At 37.4% G+C, this 18,282-nt stretch overlaps 1 protein-coding gene across 5 annotated transcripts in view; it reads right to left on the reverse strand.

The window, feature by feature from the left end:
• KIF21A (kinesin family member 21A) overlaps nucleotides 1-18,282 on the reverse strand; it is an 86,207-nt gene that overhangs the window by 9,592 nt on the left and 58,333 nt on the right. The window contains exons 22-30 of one of the 5 annotated variants that reach the window (XM_063396847.1): nucleotides 17,813-17,978; nucleotides 17,264-17,284; nucleotides 13,334-13,394; nucleotides 13,070-13,128; nucleotides 11,497-11,713; nucleotides 7,198-7,308; nucleotides 6,535-6,663; nucleotides 2,823-2,959; nucleotides 261-441 (exon numbers count right to left, since the gene is read on the reverse strand). In XM_063396847.1, the coding sequence (XP_063252917.1) occupies nucleotides 261-441; nucleotides 2,823-2,959; nucleotides 6,535-6,663; nucleotides 7,198-7,308; nucleotides 11,497-11,713; nucleotides 13,070-13,128; nucleotides 13,334-13,394; nucleotides 17,264-17,284; nucleotides 17,813-17,978 (1,082 nt within the window). Of the gene's footprint in view, nucleotides 1-260; nucleotides 442-2,822; nucleotides 2,960-6,534; nucleotides 6,664-7,197; nucleotides 7,309-11,496; nucleotides 11,715-13,069; nucleotides 13,129-13,333; nucleotides 13,395-17,263; nucleotides 17,285-17,812; nucleotides 17,979-18,282 lie in introns of all 5 variants that reach the window. The other 4 variants (XM_063396848.1, XM_063396850.1, XM_063396849.1 and 1 more) reach the window with 4 other exon arrangements.

Consider the following 18,282-nt stretch of genomic DNA (forward strand, 5'->3'; position numbering starts at 1 on the left):
ACCCTATTTCACTGAGCATAAAAGTCTATAAGCCAATTATGAATACTGAACATCTGATAAAACTCTATATGCAAATTGTTTTCTGTTCCCATATATTACTGGTGCCCCATACTGACTTATTCTGATCATGTAAAGAAAGCTTCCATTCCCACCAGCGTACTTCTATCACAGTATGTTGCAATCTTGTATTAAATATAATAAAATGTATCTAAAACTAAGACTCATTTGAACACTTGGCATCTGAGGCTCATCGTACTCACGTCAATGTCCGAATGCACTTTGCAGAATCTCTGATGTCCCACACCTTGATATAGGAGGTTGAAACTGTGAAGACCAGACTCGTGTAGTTGCAATATTTAATAGAAACTACATTATTTGGATGACCCCCTAAAGACATAATCTCTTGTCCAGTTACCAGATTCCAGACTTTACAGGTACGATCTAAATAACAACAAACAAAAAGGGGAAAAATATTAACAATAATGAAACTATAAAACAACCTGAAAAATCTCTTGGTTTTCCTAAATTCAGTTAATTAAAAAAAAAGTACACTCATTCATTTGCACTCATACGTTTTCCTCCATTTCTGTAGACACAGCAGAAAAATAGCTAAATTAAGTAGGTCTTAAAAAATACACATAGGCATCCATCTATCATCATCATCAAAACAAAGCAAGGTTAATCATTAAATGTGCATTCAAGATATGCATATTAGCTTCTGAAGCATTTTAAAGGGATAAAAATCTCAAGGGAAGTGAAAATACAGACAATTTAGAGGCTGTAAAGTGTGGATGATGATAGATGAAGAGAATAATCCAATGATTAATTTGAAATTTTGTTATTGAAAATATAACTCAGGATGAGTTTTGAGGCTTAGTATGGTCAAATTCTGACTGCCACAACAAAACTATAAAGGTGAGAAGGGATCCAAACTCTTTAGGGTATTGGGGGCCTTTGAAAATCCCAGCAGAAAGTGCTTTAGTCACTGTTTTGATTCCATAGCAAAGGAATTTAAATACTGCAACATTTTATCTGTTTAAATCCCAAATGCTTAGAAGTTTTCAAGAAATCTGCAACATTATTGGCAGGAATGGGAAACTCTCCTTGCTGCACCATGTCTGTATCACTCCATGTGTTACACATTTATACTGAAATAAGTACTGGAAGGATGAAGAGAAAGCTTCCTGTATAGACTCTAGTTATGATAGCTTGAAGGTAAATACAGCAAAACCTGTCTGCCACTTTAACACACCAACTACCAAGATCAAAGATCTGCAATGCACAGGAGAGTTTACTGGCATTTCTGAATTTGTCTGCAAGTATTATCTGATGTCAGTGAGCTGAGACTTTCTGCTTCAGCAACAACTGCCAGATGATTTAACCTTATTTAATTAAACAACTGCCTACACTCTTGAGTAAAAGCGTACTTGGTAAACTCCCCTCAAAATACATATACAGCAAAAACTCTCCCGTAAGTTTAAGAAGCTAGAATATGATTTCAAAAAAGTAAATATTTGCAACATCTGCAAACATCTGTTAAAAAAATTACCAAACTTTTAGAATACAAATCTAGATATAAAATAAAATTTTAAAACATGCCAAATTTTCCCTCATTTAGCCACTAAATTCAAAATCTCAACAGAAATCAACTAAGTATTATTTACAAAATCTAAATCAATGTCCTGTTTTGCAACTGTATATACTTGCACAAACGTTGGCTTAAAACTTGCAAGATCAAAAGTTTTCCAACTCACTCAAAGTGTGTGATTTGGTATTTTTAAGAGCCAGCTAATAGAACAGCCACAGAAGCCATATCTGAATATCAGCAGCAGAAGACCTGCATCTGATGGGGTTGTGAACTATGCTAACACGGGGATAAAAGGGATGTCCTGAAATTTCAAGGTTAATTCACTTTATGAACTAATGAAAAGGAGAGTCCCCCTGTCAAAAGGTGTTAACTTCTTCCCAGCCACCTCAGTTCATCTTGGCTTTGATACTTTCAGAAAATAAGTCTGCCGTAGTTTCAGCAGCACAACTAAGAATATAACAAGTCCTTTACAGTAAGTGCTTTGTGTGAAAAGGCTGAGAGAAAAAATCACAACATACAAAAATCACTCTTTGAGTAATATTAAAATAGGTGTTTGTGAAAAGTAACCACTGAGCTCTGGTGGCCTCTGGTGGTATCTTCAAGCCAAACTGAGCAATGACAGTGGAAATTCACTACAGACAGGAGGAAAATGTTTACTTCAAAACACTGCTTCTATCAGTTTGAGAAGTTTATAGAGTGACTGCCCCATCCAGTAAGGAACTTAGAGGCTACTAAAATTCCAGGCCCTCCTACACCTGCCATACAGTTCTTATAACAAAGGACGGGCAACAAGATGCACAGAGGAAGCAGAAGACACCCTCAGATGAAAAGATAGCTCAAAGAACCATAGCATGAAGGATTTTCAAACTCTGTGCAGTAGAGCCAAACATATGCCAGTTCCCACCTCACTCTTACCCTGAAGCTATTACTTTGCATTTAATATCATGTGTGTACATGCTACCACAATTGCTTCCATCACATCACTCAACAAATGTTAAAGTTACTGCTTTTTGTGGTTTTCCACTACAATTAAGCAGCCAAATACTACACATTGGAGTTAGAAACCTGTAGATAATTACTGTAAATCCTTCTTCAGCTTATGTTGAGAAATGGACCCTTAAAATTTTCCACTGTGTTTACAGCACTAAGCACAAATTGAGAATTTCAATTGACAACACTCCAAGTTGCCAAAGCAGCCTCTGTAGGCAGCAGAGGTGTGCAGAGCTTGCCCAACCTTTAGATCCAGTGAAGAGGAGATCATCAGTTGCATCAACACAGAGCACAGCCTTGGTATGTCCCTCAGCTGTATAGATACACTGAAGCGGGGACGATCGGATGCATTTTGAAGCAGGAAATGGGTTAATTATCCCCCTAATGAAAAAAAGGAATGTTAGTTGGGCATAGTAATAGATGCAGATAAAATTTACTCGTATGTACAGAAAAAAAATTAACCTAGTGTTCTTAGATGTGAGGGCAAAACAGCTGAATGCCTTCCATAAACTATGTAAGGATTTTTACTATTTAGCCTCAACACCTGTAAACTCTGGACTATCAGCTGAAGGAAATCACATACAAAAACAAACAAATGAAAAGACAACAAGGTGCTAAATGTTGGGTACATGGCAAAGTCTGCATAATGCTGAACAAACCAGGACACTTAAAGCTTCTGTATGCCCAAGATCAACCATAAGACATCTTAGTCTGATCAGCACAATCTGAAAAATGGAGCAAATGTAATGTGCACTGCCAGTTCCAAACTCAGCATGCATTTCCCATCATCTGCATCCTACGGGCAGACACAGAGCGCTGCTGTTAACTTCTGTGCCTGAAGAAGATTCCCGCTGCACCCTGTACCCAACAACATGCTCATGTGCAAATGGCCAAAAGGGAGGATGATAGGAATGCTGCCACCCCAGAGGAATCTTCCTGAGCACTTTCAGCTAATTCTGTGGTGATGCCAAAAGACTAACATGCCTGAAAAAAATGCCTCACAATTCATTTACAGACAAAAATTACTAGCAGTCTAAAATCCCATGCATACAACTGCACACACACAGGCCCTTTTATTTCTGTGAAGTGTAGAAAAGCCTCAAGGTAATGCCCAAAACATGCAACACAGCTGTGACCTGGCCAGCCTGCAGTTAAGACTCACTGTCATACTCTTTTGGGAATCACATACACAACTGTGAGGAAAAGGAACTAAACCATAGCCCTATCTCATCAGAACAAAAACAAACCCAAAAGTATCAGATTCTTTAGAAAAATATAAAAATTTTGTAATATTCTCCAGAAGTTTGGTATAGAAAGGAAAAAGTCTTTATGATACAAGCAAAGTTTATGACAACTGGTTAGCTTGATTAAAATTATGATTATAAACATTTTTACAGCTCAGGACATCTTCACTCATATAATTCATTACTCCTCAGCAATCCTTCTGTGTATTTTACAAGTATTAATAGCACCTTAAATTGTGTAACATTATCTTCCTCATTTTAGAAAGGCATTCACCTCCCATCTGCGCCATTTTATGTTTAAAAAAAACAGGAACATTTTGCTTTTTAATTAATTTAGGTCTCTATGCTTTTGTTTTCTAGCACCATGCTAAACTACCTAACAATTTTCTCTGTAGTGTTCTCTAGTGGATCATGCTGCCTCTGAACTGAGTTATTCCTCCTGCTGTTCTCACCCACTCACTTCCGTGACAAGCCATGTAAAATACATGTCCTGGAGCTATTTATCTACCTATGTGCAGTGTTCTAAAATCTACAGACAAAAAACCCACTACAACTGCTACAGTGACCAGACAAAGCCACCATCACATTATTGGCAGTTCTTTGACTGCCCTTCTCTAGATAAACTGATTTTTCACTGAGACCAAAATCCTAACCCACAGGGCCACAAGTGGCGACATTTCTTTCATCTCTTAAGCCACTGTGCATTCTCTCAGAAAGACATAATAAAAAACTGCTCATTTTTATTTACAATAGGATTTAATTTTAGTGATCAAAGCATACAACTGAAAAAGAAAAAAATAAGGAGAAAAGCAGATAAAACATAAGAAAATATCTGCCCCTATTATTTAAGAAAACAAGGAGAGAAACACTGTATCTAAGGAAATGTTTACATCATACTTCAGTTGCAATTAAAACACCTGACATGCTCAACAATGATAAAAAAATACCCTAAAAAAGGAGAGGGGGAGACATGCTTGACCAAAATCTCAGATATTTAATATTCTGGCAAAAGCAAGAGAAACAATGCACAGATATCAGGAAAAATCATGCAGCAAAATGAAATGTCTTAAGAACTGGAAAAATTTGGTGAGAGATGCCAAGGAAACAGAAAAGAGAAAGAGAGAGTACCTTTGTACCTCCGACAGAGAGGAATCACTTTCATCAGACCTACAATCAACAGTGGTGGAATTGTGAGGAGAAAGAATATAGGTATCAGCAAAGGAACGCCTCCATACGAGAACAAACAACAGCATGGCCAACTCAGAAAAGCAATGCAAATCCACATACATTATGCAGCATTGCTCAAGGTATATCTCAAACCCATGATGATATGGGAGGTAGGGGAGAAAGAATAATTATCTTAAAATATCACTCTCAGCAGTAAGTTACAGTAGATGGTTTCAGCTCCAGAAGATGAGTAACAGCAGCTGAGCCATTCTTATTTCCCCGACAATTTCTTAGAAAAGATAAAGGCAAAAAATTAAAAGAAGATGGATGCACATGTTAACCTCCATAAGATAGTGTTTGTTGAGAATATCAAAAGAAAAAAAATACTCTGAACATCAATGCCTGCTAAGTGCAGAAGAGACATGCAAAATATTAGTCATAGAGATATAAATGTTAAATATGATAAGCCACTCAAATAAATACAGCAATTTGCAAGCCATTCTAAGTTCAAATCCTTCTCCTCTCATTTTGAAGAATGTTTAAAAATAAAAACAAGAAAACATACAAGACGGTATTTCCCCAAGACACGATGATTTTCAGTACATTTTAAGATGTCCTTAATTTTCAATTCAAACAGATTCAGTAGTTTCTATTTGACTTCAAAGTCAGTTCAGAGAAAATGAAAAGGTTTTGGTGGGAGTTAGCAATAAGAAAAGTAAGCTAAGATAAAGAAGTCAGAAGCACAGTTACTGTAAGCCTTGCAAACCACTGCTTGGTATGTGGTGGCTGTAGATCTCTGAAAAAAAAGATTTTATTCAAAAAAATAGTGTAAATAGACAACAGCAATTTCTTATATTGCTAGAGTTAGAAATCAAGGTTTACTTTAAACGTGACTTTCAGTTCATAAGCACTGCATGGATCAGTACTGAAACTTGTAACAGAGATGCTAGTCAAGTGAAGTCCACTGCCATTTGGAGTAAGGCTCCTAAACAGATGTCTAATGTGAAAGAAATCTGTTCTACTTCTTCTAATGAATAGCATCTACTCCTGCAGATAAACCTCCTAAAGTCAGTCTGTACAATAATTTGGATAACCTCTAAACAACTGTGTTCTAGCCATTTCAATGTCCCATCCTCTGAGGTACTATTGTGAGAGCACTCTGAGCAACACTGGAGCAACTGAGTAACTGTCAAAAGCACTATTTCCTAAATTACCACCTAAAATCTATTTTTGAGTGTAACACACACACAAATACACAAACATCTAAGAATTCTACCATTCTTTCCTATTTTGGGTTTAAAACTACAAATACCAGACATGGCCTAGAAAACAGGAAACAAGGTTCAGCAGGAAATTTCTTTTTTCAATTTTTTATAGTGGTTCCATGGTAGTTTAAAATATTTCCTTTGAAAACTACACGAAAACAGGAGAAATATCTCCTCCTGTCTTGCAGAAGGGCAAAATTTCTACCAGACACTACACTGAAAACTTGAGTACACTTTGCATTTCCCCGCTTGGGGGCTGAGGCTTCCCTTTGTGACTTACTTATCCTGCTGAACTGATGTGTTTCCCTGAGAAACAGTAAGACGACTAAAAACATTCATTTCATTACGGGGCCGGCTTGGTGGGGAAGTAGGAGGTGACAGACTAGCCTCTGGGGCTCCAGAATCTGAGCTACAAAAAAAAGAGAACATCTTCTTTAACAGGTTACGAACGGTTAGAAAAGTTAAATGCAACATGCCTTGAATGTTAGATGCTCTTTTCTTAAGCAAAGAATTAAGTTTGTAATACTAGCTACAGATATTTCTCAGAGAAGGCAAAAAGCTTAAGGCTGCAGAGTGCAAGATGGCACAACGTTCAAAGATTAAGTGGTAAAAGTGAAAGCTACAGGCAAAAAACATACATGTAAAATGAAGAAATTCTTATAAAATTGAAGGCTCTTAGATATATTGATTACTTTGATTAAAAAAAAAATTGCAAACACTCCAAAGTACATTTTCTCAGGGCTCTGCTCCCGAGTTATTTTGTACAGAAAAAAACAACCTGGAAAAAAACCCAAACAACCACACATAAGCTGAACAATAAATATCAGCACTGACAACAGTACAACAGTCCTGGAAGAAAAGAAATAGAAAAATACTGATTTATTTTTCAGGAAAATTCAAAGTTCAAATTATGTCAGAGGAAATAAATGTCAAAGAATCTTACAATTTTTGTTCTTTTGTCTTTGTCTTTTCCATTGTTTTCTCATAGGCTTTTCTCTTTGCTAAAGGTGAAGGCTCAGGTATCTTCTTCTCTGGAAGAGATGGTTGTCTCGAACTAAAACAAGAGTAATCATTATCTCACTTTAAGGCCCTTCACAGAACTTGCTTGTCTTACATTACCTGTCATTCTCTCAGTGATTTCAAATTTTAAAATGTACTTAATCTATTCTTGTCTCTCTTGAATTTAAGGATTATAAACTTGTTCTCACACTTGAATATAAAAATATACCAAGTTATTAATGTTCAAAGTTGATCAACATATAGTCAGATAGTGAATAGTTAAAGGAGATTTACTAATTCAATAATAAAAGACTCACTAAAAGAAATACAGTGGAATATGCATCCCAAATTAAAATCATGGCAATTCCTAAATTTCAGTTTCCACATTTGCATCTACAATAGACCATTTACAGACATGAAGAACAGTGAAATCACAATGATTCATATACACAAATGAAACTTTGCAGTAACATATTCATGTTAATTAGGAAGTGAGAAAAGATACTTCCCATTGACAATTATAACTATCATTGATAATTATAACTGACTATTATATCATGCATCTTTTTGTCCCCCACTTTCCTTCTCCCTTGCCTTCCATCCCTCATTTGTCTCTCCAGTTCTTGCTCTGAAACAATTTCAGTTCAAAGTCACTGTGGTCTCTCTCCCAACCTTTCATTCCTCATTAAAATTAGCAAAAATATCAAGAGGACAATGCTAAAGCTGACACCCAAATGTTATCATTTCATCACAGTCAGACAAAAGAAAAAAGAAAGGAATCTGAGTGGTCTCCATTCTTCTGAACTTCCATTTCTCACTAGTTGAGCAATCACGAAAGTAATTTTTTTCCTATTTCTTTGTATATAGAAGGATTTTTTCTATGAATATGAAACACTCATTAAAAGCAAGAAAGCAGATTCTAGAAGTATTTTTGCTCCACACAACTCCAATAAGCAGATTAAGTTCATTTGGCAGGCCTCCTGCCTGACATAGTTACTACCATCGGTCTCAGAGCTCAGAATTTCTCGTTCTGAATATGCATAGCTCCAACTTCTCTACATGTTTCCCTTGAGAGGAGGTCTGTGCTATATAAAATCCACCTGGAGACTGGAATGCAGAATAACATGATTTAACATGGACAGCACAACCACAAACAGCTACTTGACTCAAGTAGATGAGACAGTCTCAAGTGATCACAAACCCTAACTGCAATGTTAGGGACCTGTAGGACCTAGTGCCAAGAACTGCATGTCAACCCTAGAACTCCTCAGGGTCTTCAAGAGACAGGAAAAGGAGGACAAGTGATAACCTGCCTGGTTTTGCACAGAGGCCTACCAGTTAAGTTATAAAAAAAGGGGAGAAAGTGGGTCCAACTCCCTCAAGGCCAGAGCACCCATTTGTATGTAGGGCTGCTTTACCTCTAGGCATACTTTGCAAAGGACACCAAAAAAGTTGGAACAGGACACACTCCCTTCCCTCTATGCTGGACCAGTGTGCATTTAGGAATGCAAAAATCCTCAGGTCACAAGGCAAATTCTATGAATCAGGCTAACAGGTTTTCCAGCAGGCTATAGTGTCCACTGCCAGGGTTGCTTATATGTCTACTGAGCAGCTGCTTGATTAAATAAACCAAACCAGAAACTGGAACCCAGCTCCTCTGCCTCACACTGGCATCCTGCATACTCAGACATGGAGGCAACTTTCACTTGTTCACTCTCTGCCTGCCCTTGAGTCTTCCATCTTTGACTCCACAGTGGAACATCCTGAGAAGAGGGTGTAAACAGCACCATCATTTTCTGAATTCTTTTTGAAAGCCTGGGAATGCATATATTATAAAAATATAGCTGTCTTGCTGAATGAACTTCCTAAGCACAGGTGTAAAAAACAGGAGCATGATGTCAATAACCTAACAGAAAAGGAGCAGGACACATACTTCCAAGGCTTCCAGAGCCTTTTTACATTTGCCAGGCCATCAGACATCTGAACAGAGCTGACACAAGTTCTACAGAAGACAACTGTACTCTGAAAAAGCTGCTGTAGATGAGCTGAGCATCAAAGGACAACTGCACTAGCCAACTTTGTGAATAGAATTCCAATTAAATTAACTGTTGGTATTTAGGTGCCTCCCCGAGTAACAGAATCACACAATTGGTCTGGATTGGAAGGGACTTAAAGATGATCTAGTTCCAACCCCCTTCCCTTAGGCAGGAACACATTCCACTAGACCAGGCTGCTCTAAGCCCCATCCAGCCTGGCCAGGAATGGAGCATCCACAGCTCCTCTAGGTAACCTGTTGCAGTGTTTGACGTTCACAGTAAAGAATTTCTTTCACCATCTCATGTACACCTACAATCTTTCTGTTTGTAGCCATTACCCTTTATCCTATCAACACATACCCTTGTAAAAAGACCCTCTCCAAGGACCATGGAATCACCACAGATCTAAGAAAACTGAGGGAGTTCCAGAGTGGAGCAGTTTGTACATATGCAGACAGCTAAATTTGCACCTCAACATATAATTAATTTCTGTCACTTTGAGAACCCATATTTTGGATTACTGTTACAGCCTCTACATCCCCAAATGTTGCTTAAGTAAGTGGCACAAGGGAGAAAACATTTATTGCAGGTGAGATCACAATCTGCTCCTGAATAATATATTTTATTACAAGAGATATGCTGCCACCATGGGCCCATAAGGGGAGACTAGACAGCTCATGAAGACAAGCTTTCTTCAACTATGACCAGATAACCGAGCAAGAGTTCTAGTTTTGAAAAAACATTCACTTGCACTGAGAAAGTCACTGCAGACTGATTGTGGGAATTTTTGATCACTTATCTACTAAAACATGATCAATAACAATTCATTATGTGAGGCCTAATGCTGACTGAATAGATTTTTTGACAGTATGTACTCTCAAATGCTTGCAGAACACAGTTTTGGAAAATCTTGTTTTGCCTTTTTGCTGGCTCACATTCATAAATGGATACATTCTAGAAGATGAAGTGAGGCAAAAGTTGGTATTACCTGAGTCTTGGATGTCAGGTCATAACACTTGATGTTTTAGATCTTGAAGCTTCAAAAGTCTCTACTCATCTCACGCTAACTGCTGAAACAAGTGGGTTTTTCTCCACCTATGCTCACCCTCAAAAGCTTTCTTTCCAAGCGGATTCTATTTGCACTGAAGCCATCAGCATGGGTTAATAATTGCTGTCAGCAGTGTTTTACTGTTCGTGATTGCCACCTCAAGCACATGCCAGAAATACATAGTAAAAAATACAAATTGCAAATGTACATTAGGTAGAGACTGCTATAAAAATATTATGCAAATAGGACAGATGAATATTAAAAGATGCTTAACTCCAGAACCTGTAACATGAAGACAGCTATGGGACACTGATTTCCACATCACTGAGTGTGGGAAGTGCATTTACACATGAGCTTGTGCAACACTGGAGCTAGTACCTAAAAAGCCAAGAAAAGGCTCTCGAGCAGTGAATGGCTAATAACCAGCAGTGTATTGGTAGATATAAAAAGAGCAGCAAAAGCAAGTGAAAAGGCAAAAAGAGTGCATGGGAGAGACATCTGCTGGTTCCAAAGCAAAAAGACAAAAATATTTCTAGTTCTGTTTGAACTAGTAAAACTGTTCTGCAGGTAAGTGCAACCTGGAAACAGAAAGGATTTTTGAGGATTCATATCTAACATTTTCCTTTCAACTTCTTACGTGCATACTCTATTGTTATAGGGACTTCTGCATTATAAGTATGGTCCATACAAGACAACTCATAGAAAGATTTTTCCTAATCATTAGGACCATATACAAATACCATGTTATATAAAGTTTTTGAGTTGTGTTTTGTTGGTTTTCTTTTTAATCTCTTTGCTGTTCTAAGCAGATGCTCACTACCTCCCTAGAATGTGCATTTCCCAGAGCATTAATACAGCAAACTATTCAAGGTATTAGAGGGTTTTTTTCTCTCTACATATAACATGGTTACAATAACTTTAATATAACAAAGCAACTTAACAGAACTTGTATCTTCAGTAAGAACCCCAGTACTTACAACACTGCATTTATACTTTCTAGAGTGGTGGTGGGTAAAAAGGAAGGAGCTTTGTCAGTATTATTTAGTAAGCTTCAAGTATATCAACCTCATTCGTAAAGTTAAAATAATAGATTACAAGAAACTGGCAACATGCATTTTTCAAAAGCAAAGGATGATTAGTACAGCATGGCCAAACTTACATGCTGCCTATCTTAGAAGGTAAGCCAGATGGTGGGGGTATAAATTCTCTGTCCCTAGCAGAAGTATCATGTGTATCAGCAGCCACCCCACTTTCTTGGGTTTCTGGGACTGATGCCATCGAGCCAGCCAGGGCAGAGTCTGCAGCGCTGCTGTCACAGACCAGGTCGCTGTTGGCTGCATACAGCAACTCCATCTGCGTGGTGGTCCTGCGGCGGGCCTGCAGACAGAAACAAACTGCACTTAAACATGCAATGGTGTCTCAGGGGTCCTACACTCAAGCTTATCCTCACCTGGCAACTAGCATCCCCTCAAACACTTGGCAACTGCCTTTGGAAACTAAATCAAGAAGCTCACCTCTGCTTTTGGGCAATGGTTTCAAAGGAGGCAATTCAAATCCAATAGCACGAAACACTGATTTGACAACTGGTTTCCAAGGATATCCTTTCAACCAGCTGCTCGTCAATGCTACATGAATACAATATTATTCACCTACAGCTTATCCAAATGAAATGTTATATAGCAGAGAGGAATAAAGCAAAGTGTGAATTTAAATAGCTACAATTATACTAGTGTGACTTTTAACATCAATGCTTCTTCTCATACACAAACTTTGCTTCTTACATAGTTTAAGTCATGTCAGAAGTCCACATTCATTCAGCATTTCAACAATTTGAAAACAACAGGAAAAACTCAAAAAGGAGCAACACAGTAATTTGTAAAAAATGTATCATACATGTTAGGTGTGATTTTACTGAGAAATTAAGATCTATTCCTCAGGAAAAGAAAGACCAGTGGGGAAGACAAATATCCAGTCTGAAAAGAGCCATTACAAAAATGACATGTTTATTTCATTACATTTTCAGACTAAACTCAGTTAAACAGCCCAAACAGCTGCACACCAAGAAATGTTACCAAATAATGCAACAGCCAATACAGATGCTTTCTTCCAAAGCCAACTGCAGTTGGAAAAATGGAGGCTAAGCTTCTCTTTAATTGCAAACTTGGTTTATGCTCCTGCGAGCACAGAAGCAAAATTGCCATCAGTGCACATTTCCAGTTCCCACTGCCATTAATATTAAACTATAGTCAGCTTAGATATAATACTCCAATGTCAACTGTAATTAAGATCCTGGAGGTCAAACTTTTGTTTCATAAACTTCCTCACAATTACTGTGACAAATTGCAAACAATAAGCATGTTCACAGTTCCCCCTGGCAATAGCATTGAACTGTAGCCTAACTAACACTAATCTGCAAAACTACACCAGTTTGGAGTGCAAGTAACTGCAAGAATGTATCTCTTTCTGGAATTCTAATAACTTAATCCTAAAACACTGAAGAAGTTACTTTTATCATCGCTTCTTAGAGAGGAGTGTCACACAAAATCATACTGCACACAAATCATATGAAAAGTACATAAGTTGACCTTCTGCACTTCGTCTTCATTCATTAAAGTCTCTTGGACAAAGCAAGAGCATTCTCCAGAAGGTATCATTAAATTATGAATTATTATAGAATCATAGAATCACTTGAAAGACATGTAGAAGAATTATCAGCATCATCATTGTACATTCTACCTTGCTTTTGGGTTTGACTTCACCACAAAGCTTCAAGAGATCTGAAGATAATGAACTAAAAGAAAAATTGCATCACAGTTAGTACATCATACTTTCTGCAGATGTGTATTTTTATTTTATTCTTCTTTCTACTGAAATTGCAGGCAAAGTATAATGAAACAATGTTAGAGGTATTTTCTAAAGGATACATGATTTTGCATTACAAAAGGAGGAAATGACAGTAATTTTTCTAGAATCAGTAGTAAGAAAGATTTGCTCACCTTCCTTCTGTTCCAGGACTATGCAATGGGGCATCCTCATCACTACTATCTTCCAAATTTTCTAGAAAATTTCCAAAGGAATAACATTAGTCTGTCCCTCTACAACAGGATGTGAAGGCTTTAAGTGCTGTACAAAACAACTTGGACAATGTTGAATGTAGATGAACAAAGTACAAAAGACAGAGATTTTCAAAATATCTTGACTATTTTCTATCCAGCCCCCACTGAATTGTCCTGGCACATTACCTAATTTTTTTCATACAATCTAAATATCATACATCTAGGCATACTGTGCCAAAAGTGATTGTCTATCTACTGTAGCAGAGCAACAGAGATGACAGAAAAACAGAAATTCTAGAAGGAAATCTGTAAGAAAGCAGATAAAGCAAAGAAAATTATCTGCAAGACATGGAAGATATGGGATGTAAATCAATGGCTAGTATAAATGTCTCTTTCTCCATTTTTTTTTTCCATCTTCTTGTTCCAAGACAGAATCAGCCTGGCTACAATGAAAAAGAAAACTGTTTTTATTAATTAGCTAGTAATTAATCAGCCTCCTCTGATACAATGTCACCATTTGAGCTGACAAGAAGCAAGCACTTTATTAGTCTATAAGAATTTCAAAAGAGAATGATGCTACGGCTTAATATTGCAGAATGGCTTCCTAAAAAGAGATTCATTTCTAAAGGAAGCTGTTCAGTAGAAATGTTCCTGAAGCAAAAAGTGGGTACACAAACCTGTCCACAGAAGACAAAACCAGCATGCCACACACTAACACTGTCAAACATCCAATTAACAAGTCTGCATGCAAACGGTGCAAAACATTAAGCTGAGACAATGAGTCAAGGGCACGTGTACAATCAGTTCCAAACTGCTGGGAAAGCAAATCCCCTAACTTGTATGTTATTCAAATAATGCATTTTAGGCACAGATCAAGGACATAGGTAAAACATTTTTGCAAGCAAGGTCCCTTATTTTTGAACATACTCATGAAATATTAAGGACTAAATAACCTTGTAATGACATTCCACAACATCTCCTCTTTGCTAGTAGAGACATTGAGTTTCTTTACTTAATTTCTGTCAAAATGCAGATACCATTTGCAATGCACAGAACCAATATATTTGTAAGCCATACTAAAACAGGTTTGTCCATGTTTTAAGTGTAAGTTCATGCTTCAGAGAAAGGGAGGAAAGATATGCAGCTTTCAGTTGAATTTTGAGAAGGAATGGAGAAAAGAAAAGGAAAATAATGCCTTTTGTGTGTGCTGCATCTGAACATGTTTCCTGAAAAAGTTAAAACCATCAAGATAGAACCAACACCAATAATGCACTTCAGAGTTACTCAAATGCTGTATTAATCTTAACAATATAATCTTAATTATCAAGAATACAACAATATTATAAAGAAAGCAGGGTCACAGGAATAGCACTCTGAATTTTCAGGGGGTTTTTTCCATCCTGGATTTGAGGCCAGATTAAAACCTTTCGATACTTATTATTATTATTGTGGTTAGTGGTGTTATTATTGCTATTATTATTATTATATGCCTTCTGCAAAAGTGGGGATTTAGAGTACTGCTCCTTTCAATAAGACAAAAGCAGCATCCCTAAAATAAATGTAAATAAAAGTATTTTTTAAAAATACAGGATTCCTATTGGAATTATGTTACTTCATCCCCTCCTTATAAACAACTTGTGATCTCTTTCTACAAGTAACTAAGTAGAAAGTGTAGAATGACCACAAAAGATGGGATTTTATTTGTAGGCTCACTCTCATGTGACCTGATGAGTTTCTTCAATTTGCCTGCAATCCAACACAGGAAGACTACCCAAGGCCCTGAGATAGGAACCAGTGCACAGAATCAACAAAAAGGTAGAAAGGTAAGATTCTGCAAGAGTGAGAAGAGATGAAAGGAGAAATAAAGCTAGTAAAGACACTAATGTTTGCAGGCATAGCTGCTAGTAAACCAGTGATTGCAGAACAGGTGGAGAATTTTCTGATCATTTGTCTTCATCTTCATGCAGTGGCAACTGGATGGTACCAGAACAATGCCATACACCAGTACAGTTCACCCAGAGGAAATGACACTTGACCAGCCCTCTCAAAATCTGCACATAGATGGTTGTGAGTCACATCCATGAACATCCAAACATCACGGGTAGGAAGGAAAAGCAGCTCTCATAACCCCTCAAAGAGGAGTCACTTCAGCAACATTCAAAATTCAATTTCATGGCCATTTTAACTCTTCACAAGTGCAGAAGGGATAGTGAATGGCAGTTCATCCACCAAGGTGGATGTGCACTGAAAATCCATTCAAGTCAAAACCTGAGCCTGTGATGTACTTTTCTGCAGACTGAAACTTCTTGTCTCCACTTGAATGCAAGTGCACAGCTACACTGGGGAGTGTTCAAGCTTTTTTGAGCCAAGTGTATCAAATGGCTAAAAACTTTTGAAGGTATTGGATCTGAAAGCAGGCCTCAAGAGGGAGAATCACAAACACCATGGAAGTGCAATCCCTTTGCTTTGGGATAGGGCTCTCTGTGCTCTACAACGGAGATGTCAGGCATCCTGGTGAGATTCATCTCAGGATCTGCTGCCACCCACACTTCCACCTACAAGAACTGTGTCAGGCCCTGCACCAACAGAGTCCCTGTGAAACAGCTGGCAATCCCAGCATCAAAGGCTCACCACAGTGGTGTCTGAACTCCCTGTAGCTCAAAAGGTTTGGTCACTAGTAGTCCACAAAACACAGAATGCCAGAATTGGGATTTCAACTTGGACCTACGTTAGTGCATATATTCAGCTGCATTTCCTTCCTATAAAGAGTTAGCAGAGTCCTGAGCGGCTTAGATACGCTAAAAACCTCAGGTGATGCTTGCAAAGTGTGAAAAAGTTTCTTTAATGAGATAACACTCCATGAAAAAATTGATGATAGAGCTACTGTTTCAATACATTTAGCAAGTGGCTTTTCATTGCTTCAAATTTTGTTAGTAAGTAAAAGCCTGTCCAGAGCTAAAGAAAATGCAATGCTGTCAGCAGAAACAATGCTCTAACAGGGGTGAACATGCACACGCATTCAAGACCTGTTCTAGAGACCTTGTGATACTACAAACCACTGAGGTTCCTGAACAAGTAACTGGCTGCATGCAGCAAGATTCCCTGACGCAGATCTTCATGTGTCACCTGACAGGAAGCTGGCAATGTTCTCACCATCCCTAAATTATGACCTATATACTTCCATGTAGTTTTGTGCTTTTGAAATGCTGTGCAAACTACCACAGGACAGCATAATGCGATTAAAAATAGCACAAGACAACACAAAAGGAATTATCACTGATAACGGGAATATTTTTCTCAAGTTCCAAATATAGTCAATTTTTTGGAGGTAAGAAAATAAGTATAATTCATTTGGGAATAACTTTAAACAGCAACAAAGACATAGCTCAAAATCAGTGAAGTCAGTAACTTAAACCCAGTTGAAAAACTGAGCTATAATCCCGCATTCTGTACAATGTTTATATTACAAAATCAGCTATTTGTAAAAGGTTAAAAATTATCTGCAAATTAAGAATTGCCTTTTTTCAAACCTAAAAAGATGAGCATAATCTGTTGCAACAGTAGCATATCACAAAACAGTTTTATGTAGTCTGAACATACTTTGGGTTCACAAGCACCAAGTTATAAATTTGAAATACAGCTCTGCTTACTGTCTTCACTTTTAACTACCACAAGGGCTACTACCATGAGAGCTACAGGTGGTTTCAGAAAGGAAGAAATGCTCTTTAAGCTCATGGTAGTGAGTACATTTACAGAATAGTTCATGCAAACTTCACACAGTCGCAAATTCTAAGATGCATCAGTTAGTGAACATGAATGAATTAGTAACTCATGCAGCTGTACAGTACACAGAAAGCTAAACATACTTACCCAGTGGTATGCTATCTAGGTCTGTGTAAATACAGCAACAAGGGAAAAAAAGCAACATTCCAATCAAAACATATCCATTCATAAAAAGAAATAAAACAAAAGTACCCAAATGTACTCTAAATTTTCTTAGTATCATCTCATGAGAAGTAGAATAGATGCCGTAATGACATAAAATGCCAATCCAAAATTCCTAGCGTATGATGACTGAATGGGATTGAATTTTTAAATTTCACATTCAGAAGTTAAAACAATTCCATATTGTAAAAACAGCAAGCGGATCATTTGCATTTTAAAAAAAAATCTCAATAATAATAAAAAATTTGTTTCCTATATTTCACTGCTGAGAGGCTCTACTTAAAAATATAGAGAGGGTTATAAAAATGCTGGGAGGGTCTACTTAAAAATACATGCATGTCAATTGTGAAGTATAAGACCTTAAAATACAGCATCTATTCAGAAAAGAAATAGTCTAGAATGCCCAGTACAGCATGCACGAAAGGCAAACATGACATGCAACTGACTATTCAGAAAACAAGATGAAAAGACTACCTTGCAAAGCATGACCCAGAAAAGCATCAAGTTCAGGATTTAATTCAGCTTTTTCTTTCAGCATATGAAACAGCAGTTGGTTTTGAGTAGCACTAGTAATTTCTGTCTGCTTAAGGCGTCCCTCAAGAACTTTGATCTGAGCTTCTTTCTGAGCTGCTTGGAGACCCTAGGAGAAAGAAAGATGACAAATGTTTTATCACAACCCTTGTTTTACAAAATGAAAATTGTCAAAATTTTAAAAATTACAAACACAAGCAATGTGTACATTGCAGCCACTTTCTCACATCCTGAAGATCAGGTGTCAACAAAGGGTCTTTTTCTTTCCTTCACCTTTTAAAGAGACTCATTAAGCATTCCTTTAACTTGCATTCCTCAGACTGCCTAGCAAATATACATCTAGTGCCTAAGTGGGACATGACACTCCCAGTGCAATTCAGAGTCTTTGCATTTTTTAAGAATAGCAAGCATCT

This window comes from Prinia subflava, chromosome 4, assembly GCF_021018805.1.
Source record: "Prinia subflava isolate CZ2003 ecotype Zambia chromosome 4, Cam_Psub_1.2, whole genome shotgun sequence".
Lineage (NCBI taxonomy): Eukaryota > Metazoa > Chordata > Aves > Passeriformes > Cisticolidae > Prinia > Prinia subflava.